Here is a 16407-nt window from a genome sequence, read left to right as displayed (position 1 = left end):
ACAGTGAAATTTCTTTTGTAAAGTCATCTAATCTGAAGACTTGGTTATCATATGAGCTGTACCAGTTAATAGTATTAAATATTATAGATATTAAGTATTAATAGATAGTATTAAGAATGTCTTTGTAAAGGTATGCTTTTTATTTCTTTTCATAGCCTCTTCTAGAAAACAAACTTAAAGCCTTCAGTATTGGAAAAATGAGTACGGCTAAACGAACTTTAAGTAAGAAAGAGCAAGAAGAATTAAAGAAAAAGGTAATGTTAAAATTGTATTTTCAGTTATCCTTGGAAATGTGTTCTCTGCTGCACAGACAGTAGAGAAATGGTGTTTTGTTCTTTTTTTTTTTTTTTAAGATTTTATTTACTTATTTGAAAGAGAGAGAGATCACAAGTAGGCAGAGAGGCAGGCAGAGAGAGGGGGTAAGCAGGCTCCCCGCTGAGCAGAGATCCCAATGTTGGGCTCGATCCCAGGACCCCGAGATAATGACCTGAGCTTAAGGCAGAGGCTTAACCCACTGAGCTACCCAGGTGCCCATTTTCAAAGGTTCTTGGCCAGGGTATTCTCAGCTCTCAACACTAAGTCAAATCTGTAACACAAGGTACATTTGGAGGAGTCCAGTTTGTATCCCTATCTCCTCCACTGTCTCTTCTGTGTAAGATTTGGCTCTTTTCTGGTCTGTTCTTTTTGTATAAGCAAATGTGTATAAACAGGTATTGTACTCCTCTTTCTTAGGTGATCAGTGATATGCTATATCCACTATACTTTTCTCCATCTTGCTTCTTACACTTAACATTGTAACTCAGAGATTACTGCAGGTATAATGAAATATTCCTTGTGTTTTTAAATAGCTGTGTAGACATAGTAATTTTTCACTAAAATTCTATAAAGGACATTTTTGTTTTGGTCTTTTGCCATTACAGATAGTGTTGTTAATGGATAGTGTTATGCACATGGTTTTTGCTTTGTTTTTTGTTTTTTGCTAATTTGCCTTTGGGATATATTCCTGTAAGTGAGATTATGGGGTTGAATGGTAAATGTATAAATGTAGCTCTGTTAGATATTGTCAGATTGCTCTCTATAAGGTCAGGGACATTTTGCATCTCTCAGTAATGTATGAGAGGTTGTTTCCCTATAGCCTTGCCACAGAGGATGTTTTTGAAGTTTTGGCAGTCTGCTCAGTGAAAAATGGTATCTCAGTGCAGTTTTAAATTTGCATTTCTTTTGTAAGTAATGTTGAACAGCTTTTGTGTTTGTTTCTGTGAGCTGTCTGCTTTTATGTAAACCATTCTTTCTAGAATTTAGTAGTACTCTGTTTTTTAAAGAAACTTTGTATATTAAGTATATTAACACTTTGTCTACGTATGACACAAGGTGCAGTGTTTTTTCCCAGTCTGTCAGTTGTCTTTTTATTTGCTTATGGTATTTTTTCCATGCAGAAACTTGTTTATTGTAATGTAATCATATTTATCAGTCTTCCCTTATGATTTCTAGTTTTCAGTGTTTTTCTTACTCCTAGCTTATAAAGGAATTTCCTCATGTTTTTTCTAGTACTTCAGTAGTTTCTTTCTTTTTTTTTTTTAAAGATTTTATTTATTTATTTGACAGACAGAGGCCACAAGCAGGCAGAGAAGCAGGCAGAGAGAGGAGGGAAGCAGGCTCCCTGTGGAGCAGAGAGCCCGATGTGGGGCTCGATCCCAGGACCCTGGGATCATGACCTGAGCCGAAGGCAGAGGCTTTAACCCACTGAGCCACCCAGGTGCCCCAGTAGTTTCTTTTTTTTAAGATTTTTATTTATTTATTCATCAGAGAGAGAGAGCGCACGAGAAAGAGAGCACAGGCGGGGAGAATGGCAGGCAGAGGGAGAAGCAGGCTCCTAGCTGAGCAAGAAGCCTGATGTGGGACTCAATCCCAGGACTCTGGTCATGACCCCAGCCAAAGGCAGATAGATGCTTAACCGATTGAGCCACCCAGGCGTCCTTTAAAGAGTTTCAGGTTAAAAAAAATTAAATTTGGGACGCCTGGGTGGCTCAGTTGGTTAAGCAGCTGCCTTCGGCTCAGGTCATGATCCCAGCGTCCTGGGATCGAGTCCCACATCGGGCTCCTTGCTCGGCAGGGAGCCTGCTTCTCCCTCTGCCTCTGCCTGCCACTCTGTCTGCCTGTGCTTGCTTTCTCCCCCCCCTCTCTCTGATAAATAAATAAAATCTTTAAAAAAAAAAATTAAATTTGATTCATTTGCAGTTTCTCTTGGTATGTGATGTGAAGAATTGGTTCATTTTTATCTTTTTTTCAAATAGTCAGCCCAACATCATTCATTGAAAAGTCATTCTAGGGGCGCCTGGGTGGCTCAGTGGGTTAAGCCGCTGCCTTCGGCTCAGGTCATGATCTCAGGGTCCTGGGATCAAGTCCCGCATCGGGCTCTCTGCTCGGCAGGGAGCCTGCTTCCCTCTCTCTCTCTCTCTCTCTCTGCCTGCCTCTCCATCTACTTGTGATTTCTCTCTGTCAAATAAATAAATAAAATCTTTAAAAAAAAAAAAGTGGAAACTTGGATTTAAAAAAAAAAAAAAAAAGAAAAGTCATTCTATTCTCCATTGATTTGAGATGCTTCTTTTATTGAATACTGAATTTCCAAGTGTTATTGGATTTACATCTCTATTTTTTGTCTGTTCCATTGGCCTTTTATGCATACATGTTTTGGGGACATTGTGAAGAGTTACATTTGAAATTGTTAAGGTTCTTTTGAGCTTTTTTCCTAATGCCAACTGTGGAGTTAATTGTTGCTTCAGCTTCTGATATTCATGTCTTTGGTTTGTGAAGGAAATCTTTATTACCACTGAATTAAATCATCATGCTTTGGAAATGTCAAAAACCTTAAAAAAGTAATATATTTTACATAGTTGTCCTGTAGTTTGACTCTTGATGTCTCTCAACAAATTTACTTAGTGGGTCCTTTTCTAGTTCCACAAATTGCCAATGAAGGATCAAAGTCTCTCTTAGTTACAAGGTTAATTAGTATCTACATCTGCTAAAGATTAGGTGTTACCTATTAGGACTGCATAACCTGCTTTTCCCAGTGAAGGGAAAGATTTTGTTTACTTATTCCTTAATGAGTTTTGCCCTGTTTACAATAATATTTTTCAGACGAAGTGGTATTAATATTTTCCTGTGTTTTTAGGAAGATGAAAAGGCAGCTGCCGAGATATATGAGGAATTTCTTGCCGCTTTTGAGGGGAGTGATGGTAATAAAGTGAAGACATTTGTGCGTGGAGGTGTTGTTAATGCAGCTAAAGGTTAGTGTGACTATCATAGTCCTTGAGCAAACCCAAAATGTCTTAGTAGAATAACTGTAGGTAATTATGAAATATGTTTGTTGTCTTTTGAATTTCACATTTCCTTTCTATCAGCACCCTCTAGTGTTGATACTAATTATCAATTAGTGGCCAGATGTATATTAATGAGAAATTTGAGCCAGATAAGTTAGATAATATCTTTCATTGAATACAGTGAAACACTTTGCAAAAATTTTAATATATTTCATAGTTTTATTAGTATTTTTGAGAGTTAAGGTGGTAATACGAATTTAACTTCATATTTTGTCAGTAGTGATATATCTTAGTGCTTAAAGCATTTTACTAATTTCTGTTTATTTTTAAATAAAAATGATAAATAATATGAAATAATTTTAAAAATTAGTCTTGAAACTTAACTGTTTTAAATTTTAGAAGAACATGAAACAGATGAAAAAAGAGGTAAAATTTATAAGCCCTCTTCAAGATTTGCAGATCAAAAAAATCCTCCAAATCAGTCATCCAATGAAAGACCACCATCTCTTCTTGTGATAGAAACCAAAAAACCTGTAAGTCATACCCAGATAAGTGACTTTTTATGTTCAGAGATGATACTACTAATGATTTTTTAGTTACTTCCACTGTAAGCAGGACTTTGGTTTCTTGTTTTTAATTATTTTGGGAGTAGATGTTGAGTTTTGGTGTTTAATCTTCCTAGAGAATTGATAATAAGTTAGAGTACAGCATGTAGATAGTATTCTTTTCATGTTCTTTTTTTTTTTTTTTTTTAAGATTTTATTTATTTATTTGACAGACGGAGATCACAAGTAGGCAGAGAAGCAGGCAGAGAGAGAGGAGGAAGCAGGTTCCCTGCTGAGCAGAGAGCCCGATGCGGGGCTTGATCCCAGGACTCTGGGATCATGACCTGAGTCAAAGGCAGAGGCTTTATTAACCCACTGAGCCACCCAGGCACCCCTCTTTTCATGTTCTTTGAGCAGTGAACCTCTGGTGTTTTAGTCATAATAAGTAAAAGGTTGATTATATTTTAGGTATAAATATAATGGGATTGTCTTTTTAAGCAATTCTGAACTGAGGTATTTAAATAATATCAGCATGTGTAGTGGCAGTTATCTTGGAAGACTATATGTATTCTGATAATGTATTTTTTGCCTAGAACATTTTTGGAATTAGTGTCAACTAGTGGTACTTTTTTTTAAATATTCTCAATGTTAGAAAATGGTGGGGACTTTTCATGGGGGTTAGAAGGTAGATGTGAGTCATGTCATTTGGAGCCACACTCGGTGAAGAAATACGATTACACTGAATGGTGAGACTGACTTTTCTTTTGTGACTTTTAAAATAGCTCTGAAGGCAGTGGAAAAAAGCAGTTTTATTGGGATGTAATTCACATACCATAAAATTTACTCTTTTAAAGTACAGTTATTTTTTTAAGGTGTATTCACATTTGTGCAACAATCACTAATCTCTAATTTCAGAATGTTTTTATTACCCCACAAAGAAATGTTAACTATTTTTAGTCATCCCCTACCTCTGACAACCACTAATCTACTTTTTGCCTGTTTGGATTAGTGTATTTGGGACATTTCATGCATGGAATCATATAACATATGGCCTTCTGTTTCTGACTTCTTAGCATAATATTTCAAGGTTCATCTGTATTCTAGCATATAGTAGTACTTCATTCTCTTTTATAGACAAATAATACTGTTTTATGGGTATAGCACATACTGTTTATCCATTTATCACTTGACATTTGGGTTGTCTCCACTTTTTAGCCATTATGAGTAATGTTGCTATAAACATTTGTGCGTAGGCCTTTTTTGTGGACGTATGTATTCGGTTCTCTTACATATACCTAGAAGTGGAATTGCTGGGTCAAATGGTCGACTGTTTGTTGAACCTTTTGAGAAACTGCCAAAACTCATTTCTAAATTAGCTGTACCATTTTACAGTCCCATCAGCATCATTACCAGGGTTCTAATTTTTTTACATGTCTTCACCAACACTTGTTAAAATTGTCTGTTTTTAAAATTTTAGTCATCTTAGTGGGTATGAATTTGTACCTAATCGTGGGCATGATTTGCAGTTCCCTAATGACGTCAGACATCTTTTTATGTGTTTATCATCCATTTGTAGTCTTCTGTGGAGAAATGTCTTTCATATCCTTGGCCCATTTTTTAGTTGGGCTATTTGTTGTCTTTTCTGTTGCATTTTCCACTTCCTAGAGTCAAGTCTCTTATCAGCTATACGATTTGCACATGTTTTCTCCCATTCTGTGAGTTGTCTTTGTCCTTTATTGATAGTGTCCTTTGAAACACAAAAGTTTTTAATTATGATGAAGTTGAGTTTATCAGATTTTTTCTTATGGCAGGTGTGCTTTTTGATGTCATATCTAAGAAACCATTGCCTCTTTCAAAGTCATGAAGAGTTATTCCTATGTTTTTCTCTTGAGTTTTATAGTTTTTTTTTTTTAAGAGTTTTATAGTTTTTGTGCTTAAATTTAGGTGTGTGAATCATTTGAGTTAATTTTTGTGTGTGGTGTGGAGAAGAGTACCAACTTCAGTTTTTCTTGCATGTGGATATTCTATTGTTTTCACACTGTTTCTGGGGGGAAAAAAAGGCTGTTTTTCCCCATTGAATTATTTTGGCACTTCTAAGAAAGGGATCTCAAAAGCAGTTTTAAAAGAGGTGTTCCAAGATGTTACTGATTATTTTAATAATTCATAGTCCTCCTAAGGTGATTGTTTTGAAGAAGTGCATATTTTCAATGGTTGCTCATGGCAGTCACTTGGCAGTTCAGTTACTTTATGTTCTTTAGTTTTGCTCCCTCTAACAATATTGAGGCCTAAGTATCACAGGCATTTGGGAGATAAAGTTTGTGGTTCCTTTACTTTAAGACTACTCGTTGTCATTTTCTTTAATTGCCTTAATAATTGAATTGTTAAATTCTTAATTGACGAGAAAAGGAAGTACAGTGAGAACAGAGACATTCTTTTTAATTTAAATAATTAGAACATAATTGGCACTCAAAAATTATTTAAAATGATCTGATTATTGAACCATTAATTTTGTTTGACCATGTTTTGTTTGAAGTATAACTTGTCATATCCTTCATAGCCACTGAAGAAAGGGGAGAAGGAAAAGAAAAAAAGCAATTTGGAACTCTTCAAAGAAGAATTGAAACAGTAAGTTTTATAGTGCGGAGAATGGCTGTCATAGGTATATTGAGCTGATACTTAGAGATGCAGGTATGAAGAATGTAGAGTACCAATTAGTTATCACGAAAGGCCTTAACCTATGATGAGGTTGTTTTAGAAATTATAGTGATTTCTTTTTTTTTAGGGTATGTTTGAAAATGAATTAGCATTTCATCCAGCATTGAGGTTGGTAGCATAATATGGATGCAATTCAATTGATTTATCTCATGTCCGGAGTCCTGTTTGCAGTGGAAAAAATGCGGTTACTGAGCAGTGAGCAGACTTAACCAAGAAAGAACAAATTCAGTTTGTTTTAATGTTTTATTGTTGAATTTTCTTCTCACCTTAGAAGTGAACTTTGTATTCTAATGCTTGCATGACATACCAGAAATTTGCTTATGATTGTTATAGCTGAGGGATTCTTTCATCCTGGTTATTGGTACTGGCATTTAATTACTCAAAAGTATTTCAAGTTATATGAACATAGTACCTGGATAAGTTGTATTCCTAATAAATGTGAATAAATAACTTTTGCCTCATTATTAGTGATTATAAATGTTTTCAACAGAATTCAGGAAGAGCGTGATGAGAGACATAAAACAAAAGGCAGGTTAAGCCGATTTGAGCCACCTCAGTCAGATTCTGATGGCCAGCGTCGTTCTAGTAAGTGGCATTTATTTTAATGTTTATATTTGTGATTAACTATTCTAAAAACTAAGACTTGTTTGCTTTTCCCTCTTTTAAAGTGGATGCGCCTTCAAGAAGAAATAGATCATCTGGTGGTAATACAGTTTTTTGCTTTTTTAATTAATAGAAATTGTCCAAACCTTGTATTTTGCAGGTTATAATTTTTTTATCCCTCTTTGTCCTAGTTCTTGATGATTATGCACCTGGCTCACATGATGTAGGAGATCCAAGCACTACTAATTTATATCTTGGAAACATTAATCCACAGGTAATCTTAGAAAAGTTAGATGAATGTTGGCTCATATTCTTTATAATTATGGAAGAAAACTACTTTGCCAGTAAAAAATAAAGTCAAGAATCTGAAGTAAGCAAGTTCGGTGAAACCTAAAGGCTACTGAAGTCTTAAAAATTATCTTAGAAAATTGAGCCTTAGTGGTGTGGACTGGTATTGGCTTGCTACAGTTCTTAAGGACTTATCTCCACTTTCTGTAACTAGACTATCTGAATTTGAAATGTCTTACTGTATACTGATTTTATTTATCAAATCAGGATGTGTCCAGTGGTTGACAGTGTTCTTTTGAGACTACCCTCTTATGCATAGCATGCTTCCTTAATGGACGTCCTTTTTCTATTTTCTCTTCATCGTAGCAGACTAGTAATTTGTACTTCTGTCTTTTATGTTTGAATTCTTTTCCTTACTTCAGTGTTTCTTGTGTTATGGGGAAAATGGTGGTGGTTATACATAGTATGCTCTTTTTAAAAAATTACAGGTTTTTTCCCCTTCCCAAAGATTTGAGAGAGAGTATGTGTGTGCACATGTACACACATGCAGTGGGAAGGGTCAGAGGCAGAGGGAGAAGCAGGCTCCCTGGTGAGCAAGAAGTCCGACATCCCAGGACCCTGGGATCATGACCTGAGTCTGAAGCAGATGCCCAACCACTGAGATACCCAGGCACCCATAATTGTATATATTTTGGACCTCATTGGGTATTTACTGTTTTCTCTTTTCTCTCTTCTTAATTATGTTGGGTGCTGGGGGGGAAAAGTGATTAGGTGCTTTTTTTTTTTTTTTTAACTTTCATCAGCAACATATACTTTCTCTTTGCCTTAATTGAGATAATCAGAGCTGACTGAAACAAGCCACTGGTGAAGAACAGCTTATTTTAGATGCAGGATCTCAGAAGGAGCAGGAGGGGATGTAGAGGTGTGCTTTTTCTTTTGCCACCCAGCCTCTTCACCTTGAACACTTACTTGTGTTTCTAGTATGAAAATATTTGTGAATGTCCCTTGAGGGCAAGGTTTTTACCTTTATAGGGTCCTAGTACTTGAATGGAAAATTGTAGCATTAATATATCTCACTCTTCATTTTGTAAAAATTTGCTTTCTGTTGCATAGATTTCCCCCTTTTTTACTACGTATCGAAAAAACTCTTATGTCTTTTATTTTTATTTATGTATTCATTTTCTTTTATGCCTTTAAATAGATGAATGAAGAAATGCTTTGTCAAGAATTTGGAAGATTTGGACCATTAGCCAGTGTGAAAATTATGTGGCCTAGAACTGATGAAGAAAGAGCAAGAGAGAGAAATTGTGGCTTTGTGGCTTTTATGAATAGAAGAGATGCTGAAAGAGCTTTAAAAAATTTAAATGGTAAGAAAGTTTCTATTGTATACTATAGAATTCAGGTTTTTTTTTCTGGTTCTGAAAAGTATAAAAACTCTAGGGAAAAAATGGACCAAAAATGGAAAGGTTAAACATGGGAATTAATTCAAATTAACAGAAGTCTTTTATTTTGTTTTGAGAATTACCAGGGTGACCTTTCTTTTCTTTTTTGCAGGAAAGATGATTATGTCATTTGAAATGAAGTTAGGTTGGGGTAAAGCTGTACCTATTCCTCCACATCCAATATACATTCCGCCTTCTATGATGGAACATACGCTTCCCCCACCTCCATCAGGACTGCCTTTTAATGCGCAGCCTAGAGAGAGGTTAAAAAACCCCAATGCTCCAATGTTACCGCCACCTAAAAACAAGGAGGATTTTGAGAAGGTAATTTAAAAAATGTACATAGGGCCGCATCTAATTTGTAAATACTAAATCTGTGGTAGTATTTCTTTTCAATAATTTTATAGAAAATGTGTGTGTAATTCTGTTTGACAACTCTTAAGAAATAAGTAGATGTGTTCCCTGCCTTAGCCCATGGAAACCGTGTATTGAAATACTAGGTCATATTTTTATTTGTGGCTACCATTCCTTTTTTGACCACTTAAGTTTTTTTTCTTTGTCCACTATTGTATCCAGGTTTGCTTAAGCGCAGTATCTAAATTTACTTTGTTCTGAGAAAGTGTTACTCTGTATTTGGTTAAGTGACTTTTCATTTAGAAAGACCTAAATAGTTAAACTGTTTGGATGGCTGTTAGCTAACTTAGTTCTCAAGATCTGAGGTATTAGAGTATTTGAGAACATATGTGGTTTTTTTTAAAAAGCAGTTAACTACTCTAGTAAAAGCAAAGGGTGAGTATTTTCTTTTTATTAAACACAAAACCAACTTAATTTCAAGTTTATAAGAATTTGTTGGTTCTGTTATGAAATAATTACACTTAAAATGACAGGGCTGGTTTTAAAGGCTTGGGAACAAAGTAGCAAACTGTATGGTCAGAGGCAAACAGTTAATTATTTCACAAATTAAAATCTTTATCTGATAATTCTCAGTGTAGTACCTATTTCAGTGCATTGATGTGCATTCTGGCAGGAATGTTCTGATTCTTTGCATTTGGTGAACATTTATTGTTCACTGAACACATCCATTTGCATTTATGTAATTGCTTAGTGTATAATTACTTCAAATGCAGTGATTGCCTGCAAAACTTGTGATTAGATGTGTAGTGTTTTCAATGCATTATGTATATTTTTGCTTGTTACTTGTTAACAATACTCACATATTCTATGTTTATTATCTGATGTGACTTCATATACAGACTCTGTCGCAAGCCATAGTCAAAGTGGTTATCCCAACAGAAAGGTACATGTTTTTCTTTATTATTACTGATCTAAATATAGACAATATCCCCTTCTGAATTTAAAAAAAAATGGTGTTCAGGAAAAGGTAATATCTTGACTGAGCAATGGTTCCTTCCCAGTACTTTTTGGGGGGGATATTTGACTATAGTATATTGCAATTTTATGTCATTATCTTTTTGTTTTTATTGTTACCAAAGTAGGGAATTTTATAGCATTAGTAGTTAGAATGTGTTTGATAGATTTAATCTAGAGTTGTTAGTCTAATAATATTAGACTATTGTGCTGGGAAAGTAGGTGTTTTAAATGTATCTTAAATTGTATGTAATGTTGGACTTTGACCCAACCTTTTTTTTTTTTTTTTTTTTTTTTGTATGGGGGTGTGTGTGTCTTGGTTCCTGAATGATCTGTGTTTAATATGTAACCTTAGTTTGAGTTCTCCTTACTGAAGAGCATAGTTTTGTTTTTTTTCTAATTGATTAGGAATTCCTATTATCCTTATGAACATTGAACATGGCTAGAAAATTTTTTTCATGGTAACAAAAGGTATTTGGAATTCTTTTATTTTCCTTTTTTTTTCTTTTTAAACATAATGATCAAGCAGAAGAATTCATGCTCTAGGTATGCTCTTGCTCAGTCAAGCTAAGCCTTTTCCCAAACACAGGAACACAACACTGGTTGAATAATAAATGAACACAAAAGAATACCAAATTCTCTTTGACATTGGCCTTGGTGAGCAACACCAGCTGAACTGTCTGCGGCAGCGGGGGACCAGGAAAACATCATGGGATGGATTGGGAAAGTATACAGTTTTTGACCAGACATTGGTACGATCGACTCCAATAAATGTGGTTTTATTATAACTGAGAGACAATTTTTTGGTTTTTCTTTCTTTTTTTCTTTTTTTTTTTTTTGGTTATTGTTGCCCAGAGTAAGATAATTGCCATTTTAAAATAAAATAATGCACTTTAAAATATATCATCTTTTTGTACTACACTGTTTCATTCTAGTAGAACAGTCACCCTTTTAAGAATGATGTTAAATACACAATCTTTAGGAAAAAATTGTGATTACAATTCTTTTAATAATCTTGAATTCAGGTTAGCAACAACTAATTGTCAGATTTTGATTTTAAATAATCACATGAAAAACTTTAAATTTTCTAAAAATACATTTTATCAGTTTACAAGCCTGTTTAAAACTATAGTGGGTTATTTTTCCACTGATAAAGCATTCACAGGAAAGTATTTTTGTAGTATTCAAAAAGCATATTCCATAGTAGCTTTACATGTGGCTCAGCTTATTTCTAAACTAAATTTTGAGTATACATTTTGTTGAAAAGTCTTAACTCACCATTACAGTGAATCCTTTGTTTTAAACTTGCTAAATCATTTTTAATTTATAATATTCAAGTCAAGTTGCATTTGACTTAATTCATACAAGTTTCTGGATGATAGTATTTGTTCTCCAGTAATTCATTTTATATATTACGATATTTATATAAAATTTCCCTTCACTTTAATTTGACACATACCAGTGGGAATTTTGGAACTGAATCATAGCTTACCTTTATCTCCCTTCCCTCAAAATAGTATCATTAACTATATGGATGCTCAGAATACATTGTCATTTGGTAACAAGAACTGCATATTGCAGAATAATTAGTACTTCTGTGAAAGAAAAGTAATTTTTAGGTGTAAAATTAAGTGTTGCTTTTGGTTTTTTGTTTTAACAATTTGAGGTTGAATTAATAGTTTTAAATATATAGTTTCCCCTATATTAAAGATTTAAACTTTCATATAATTTTTTTGACCTAGAGAAGGTCAAAAAAATTAATTTTTTTCACTATATAGAGATTTTAGTGTCCATTTAAGTAGGTTTGTTTGAAATGGGAGAAAATAACTACAATGACCATGAAATAAATTACTTTATTGTTTATGTACTCTGAAGCAGGGCATTATAGAGCCAAAACAATGTCTTATTCTATAACTATATATTTATTTATATTCTAGCAATTACATGAACTTAATTTGAGTTGGGAATGCTAAAGGTGTAATTTGGTGTGTGCCTTGTACCAAGAGCCAATATCCTTTTGCTTTTCCCAATTGCTATTTGCCTAGTCTATATGCTGGGGGACTGGTGAAGTGAGAAATCAAAAGCAGCTTATAATAAGCTGAGTCATTTTTGCTTGATGTTGTAATCAGTATCTAAAATAGTGTTTAAATCACATGATTTTAGGACCTAGATTTTAAAAATAAAGATTTTCTATGAGCCCAACCAATAAAATGACTGTACTAAAAAGTTACAGGTTTCTTCTTGGCTTAAATATTGGAAAGTAATTGTTATGAAAAATGGGAGAGGCATCTCACCATGTCCCTTATTTTGGAATATTTTGGAAAGAGGACTCCATTTAAGGCTTTGGCAATATAATTGCTTCATTGAGTTATAGTACGCAGGCAGAATTATACATGTGATGAGTTGTGTGAACTAGTTTGAAGTGTGATCCAAAGGGATGTTGCCTCATTAAAGGTCAGATTCAATAAAAACTCCATCTGCTGTATGTGTACCAGAAAAGCACAAGAGTTGGATGGATTTTTTATTAAATCAGGCCTTAAACTTGTTAAATAGTTTTGGATTTTTTCTAAATTATAGCAATGTATATAACATTTCAATACCACCACAAAAGTGCTTGGTTTAGGAATATTTTCTTTTAAAACTGAGATAGTGTGTATGTTTTTAGATGGCTTTGATAATATGTAAGCTCTAAGTTTACTCATTTTATATATTTGCAGCTTTCCAATTAGTTGTGATTCATAATTTAATGTTTTGCATTTGGAAAATAAAATTAAGTGGCATTTAGAAAAAAATCTTTATTGCTATGAAGCTGTGTTGTGGTTTCCCTCCCTCCCTTCATCTTCCCTTCCCCTCCCACTACCTTATCCCCATTGACCCACTCCCTCTTAATGCACAAGGCATTAACATATGCTCCAGGTATAAAATTTTGTATTAGTCAGCAGAATAATCTTTTTCTGCACAATTAGAGTAACTTAGGTCAAGTATAGTTTTATATAGTGGTAGGTCTGAATCCATTTTCTTTAACTGTGTTGTTGTTGTAGGAATTTGCTCGCCCTGATACACCGAATGATAGAGTTTGTTGTACGTGAAGGGCCAATGTTTGAAGCTATGATTATGAACAGAGAAATCAACAATCCTATGTTCAGGTGTGCATTTTTTTATTGTGGTATAATATACATATAATAGAAAATGTACTGTTTTTGCCATTTTAACAGATATAGTTGAGTGGCATCATGTGCATTCACATTTTTGTGAAAATCACCACCATTGTCTATCTCTAGAAATTTTCTCATCTCCCTTAACTGAAATTGTACCTCTTGAACAATAACTCCCCATTCCCTGGGTCCTTCCGCCTCTGGTAGCTCCCATTCTACTTTCTGTCTCTTGTAATATGTTTACTCTAGTTACCTCATATAAGTGAAATCATTTAGTACTTTGAGACTTGCTTATTTCAATTAACATAATATCTTCAAGGTTCATCCATGTTGAAGAGTGTGTCAGAATTTCCTTACCTTTTAAAACTGTATAATAGTCCATTACATGTATTTACCACAATTTTTTTATCCTTAGGTTTGCATTTAAGAAATACTTTTTACTTATTTTTTGGAGCTGAAAATATTTCGGAGAATAAAGTTCTAAAAGTATGGAGTTGTTTTTGCAATGGAATGAGAAGGAAGTTTTAGTAATTAGACTAGGATGTACTTGGGTCAGTTTTATGTCTGATTTTGATTTAGGCTACTTAAATAGCATTTAAGTTATTCCTCTTCCTCTAGGAGGAAGACACTACTCTTCATGTTTTTCACTGACTCATTCATAGTAGAACAATAGAGCTTCGTAGAAAATTGGTTATCTTCTTAACAGATACGGTGTCTAAGACATTCATTTAGCACTACTAAGTCATTTAAAAACCACTGCTTTTGAAATTTCTATCTTGGGAAAATCTATCGCCAGGTATAATATCTGACTTCTAAGTATTCAATAAAATTGTAAGACTCATTAAGATGCATACATACCTCCTGAGTGTTAATGTCAGTCACAAAGGCAGTGTAGGGGCTAGGGCGAGGAAGAGGATTGATGGCAGAAGGCAGTGGATGAGGATTTTTCTTCAGTGATCTTTGCTTTTGGTTTTACTTCAAATGAGGTAGGCAGATAGTATTTCTCACTTGTTTATGTTTACTTGAAGACGCTTCTTTGTTAAAGAATGTATTTTTTTGTTTGTTTTGTTTTAGGTTCTTATTTGAAAACCAGACACCAGCCCATGTTTACTATAGGTGGAAGCTTTATTCTATTCTGCAGGCAAGTGGAATCAATTACTTTGTTAATTTTGACTCTGAGGTATTTTGCCTAGTAACATTCTGGACATTTATTAGGGAGATTCTCCGACTAAGTGGCGGACAGAGGATTTTCGTATGTTCAAAAATGGATCTTTTTGGAGGCCACCACCATTAAATCCATACCTGCATGGGATGTCAGAAGAGCAAGAAACAGAAGCTTTTGTAGAGGAGCCAAGTAAAAAAGGAGCACTTAAGGAAGAGTAAGAATTTTTTTCTTTTCCTGTTACATATTAAGAAAAGTTCTGTAATAATTGTGTTAATTAGTGATCTTATTACTAAGATGTTAGCCCTAAAATAAAATGTTTTTTCTTGTGACTGTTTTTAAAATACATGTGTTTAGTTATTTTAAAAATCTTGGCAAGTGTAAGTATGTGGCCTATTGACCTCTGTCTTTTCCTGCAGATAAAAGACAGTGATAATCTCTTAAGTAATGATTCTCTAGCAGTGGAATACTTGTGACTCTTACAGAAATTATCTTGGGATCTTTAGAATTCTAGCCTCCCTGAATGCAACATTAAAGAGGAAAAAATTACTGTGGAGCTTTGTGAAGTCAGATGGTTGATTATGCAGAGTCTTTCCCCAAGAGTTGTACACCATACGAACATACTTATTAGTGTTCAGTCATTATGGGTACAGTGAGGTTAGTCTGGTTTAAGAATCAGAAACAGATATAACTATTAAATATTAAAAGGAAGTTCTGTATACCTCATGGGGAGAAATTGACTAAAAGATCATGGCATGTGGGTTTATGTACTCCACTTCATAGTCTAAATTTTAGTATTAGTTGCACTGGTGCATTGTTTGTGAGAGCCTTTGCTAATGGAGAGCTATATATATTTGAAGCATATTTGCTTCTGAAGATGTATTTTCCTCATTACTTTTGCCCAGGTCTTCAAGCTCAGTCTGTAGGCTAAATCTGGCTATCTCCTGTTTTTGTAGTTTTATTGGATCACAGTCATGCTCTACACTTCTTGCGCCCCCTGCCAGCACCTCCCCCGCCAAACTGCCTTTTATATGTGGTTTATGGCTGCTTTAGTGTTAATAGCAGTGGAGTCAAGTAACTATGAGTCAGTAGACCTGCAAAGCCTAAAATATTTACTGTCTGATTTTTTGTGAAGTTTGCCACCACCGGCTTTAACCTGTTTCTGATCTGATGCAAAAGTGCTAAAGTAACTGACTTCCTTCAAAAGAGAGTAAAAAACATGAAGGCTTCCCTTCCTTCCCCACTGTAATGGGATAATAGGACTAGGAAACTCAAATACTCTTGAAAATCAGACTTCATACAATTTAGTCTTCAGAATTTTATCCAAGTAGGTTTTAAAGAAATTAGTTTGTGAGCAGAAACTATAATGACATTTGAAGTTTCTATCTGTAAATATTTGTAAGTTAAAAACATTTGTATTCAGACAGAGGGACAAATTAGAAGAAATCCTGCGGGGGTTAACTCCAAGGAAAAATGATATTGGAGATGCAATGGTTTTCTGTCTTAATAATGCTGAAGCTGCCGAAGAAATAGTGGATTGCATTACTGAGTCATTGTCCATCTTAAAGACACCCCTCCCCAAAAAGGTATGGGAATGATTTCTCTTTCTGGAACATTTATTTAAGTAAAAGAGAGATAACGGTTGACTTCTTTTTTATTGAAATTGGTTTTGCATGAAGAACTTGACCGAAGAGATCTTTCCCATGCGGTCTAATTTTCCTCCTGTCTGGGGAAACTTGTTATGTTAATCAGTACACAGATTATCAACAGGTTGAAACGTATTTTATCCTTGTCAAAGTAGTGGCTCTG

General features: G+C 34.4%; 1 protein-coding gene across 4 annotated transcripts in view; it reads left to right on the top strand.

The window, feature by feature from the left end:
- U2SURP (U2 snRNP associated SURP domain containing) overlaps positions 1-16407 on the top strand; it is a 54975-nt gene that overhangs the window by 13191 nt on the left and 25377 nt on the right. For 2 of the 4 annotated variants that reach the window (XM_059163851.1, XM_059163849.1), the window contains exons 4-17: positions 156-254; positions 3173-3287; positions 3720-3853; positions 6423-6490; positions 7071-7165; positions 7249-7284; positions 7375-7457; positions 8673-8838; positions 9026-9237; positions 10167-10210; positions 13323-13427; positions 14511-14577; positions 14652-14815; positions 16022-16184. In XM_059163851.1, the coding sequence (XP_059019834.1) occupies positions 156-254; positions 3173-3287; positions 3720-3853; positions 6423-6490; positions 7071-7165; positions 7249-7284; positions 7375-7457; positions 8673-8838; positions 9026-9237; positions 10167-10210; positions 13323-13427; positions 14511-14577; positions 14652-14815; positions 16022-16184 (1551 nt within the window). Of the gene's footprint in view, positions 1-155; positions 255-3172; positions 3288-3719; positions 3854-6422; positions 6491-7070; positions 7166-7248; positions 7285-7374; positions 7458-8672; positions 8839-9025; positions 9238-10166; positions 10211-13322; positions 13428-14510; positions 14578-14651; positions 14816-16021; positions 16185-16407 lie in introns of those variants that run through there. The other 2 variants (XM_059163850.1, XM_059163852.1) reach the window with 2 other exon arrangements.

Source organism: Mustela lutreola, chromosome 2, assembly GCF_030435805.1.
Source record: "Mustela lutreola isolate mMusLut2 chromosome 2, mMusLut2.pri, whole genome shotgun sequence".
NCBI lineage: Eukaryota > Metazoa > Chordata > Mammalia > Carnivora > Mustelidae > Mustela > Mustela lutreola.
This window is presented reverse-complemented; position numbering and strand designations above follow the sequence as displayed.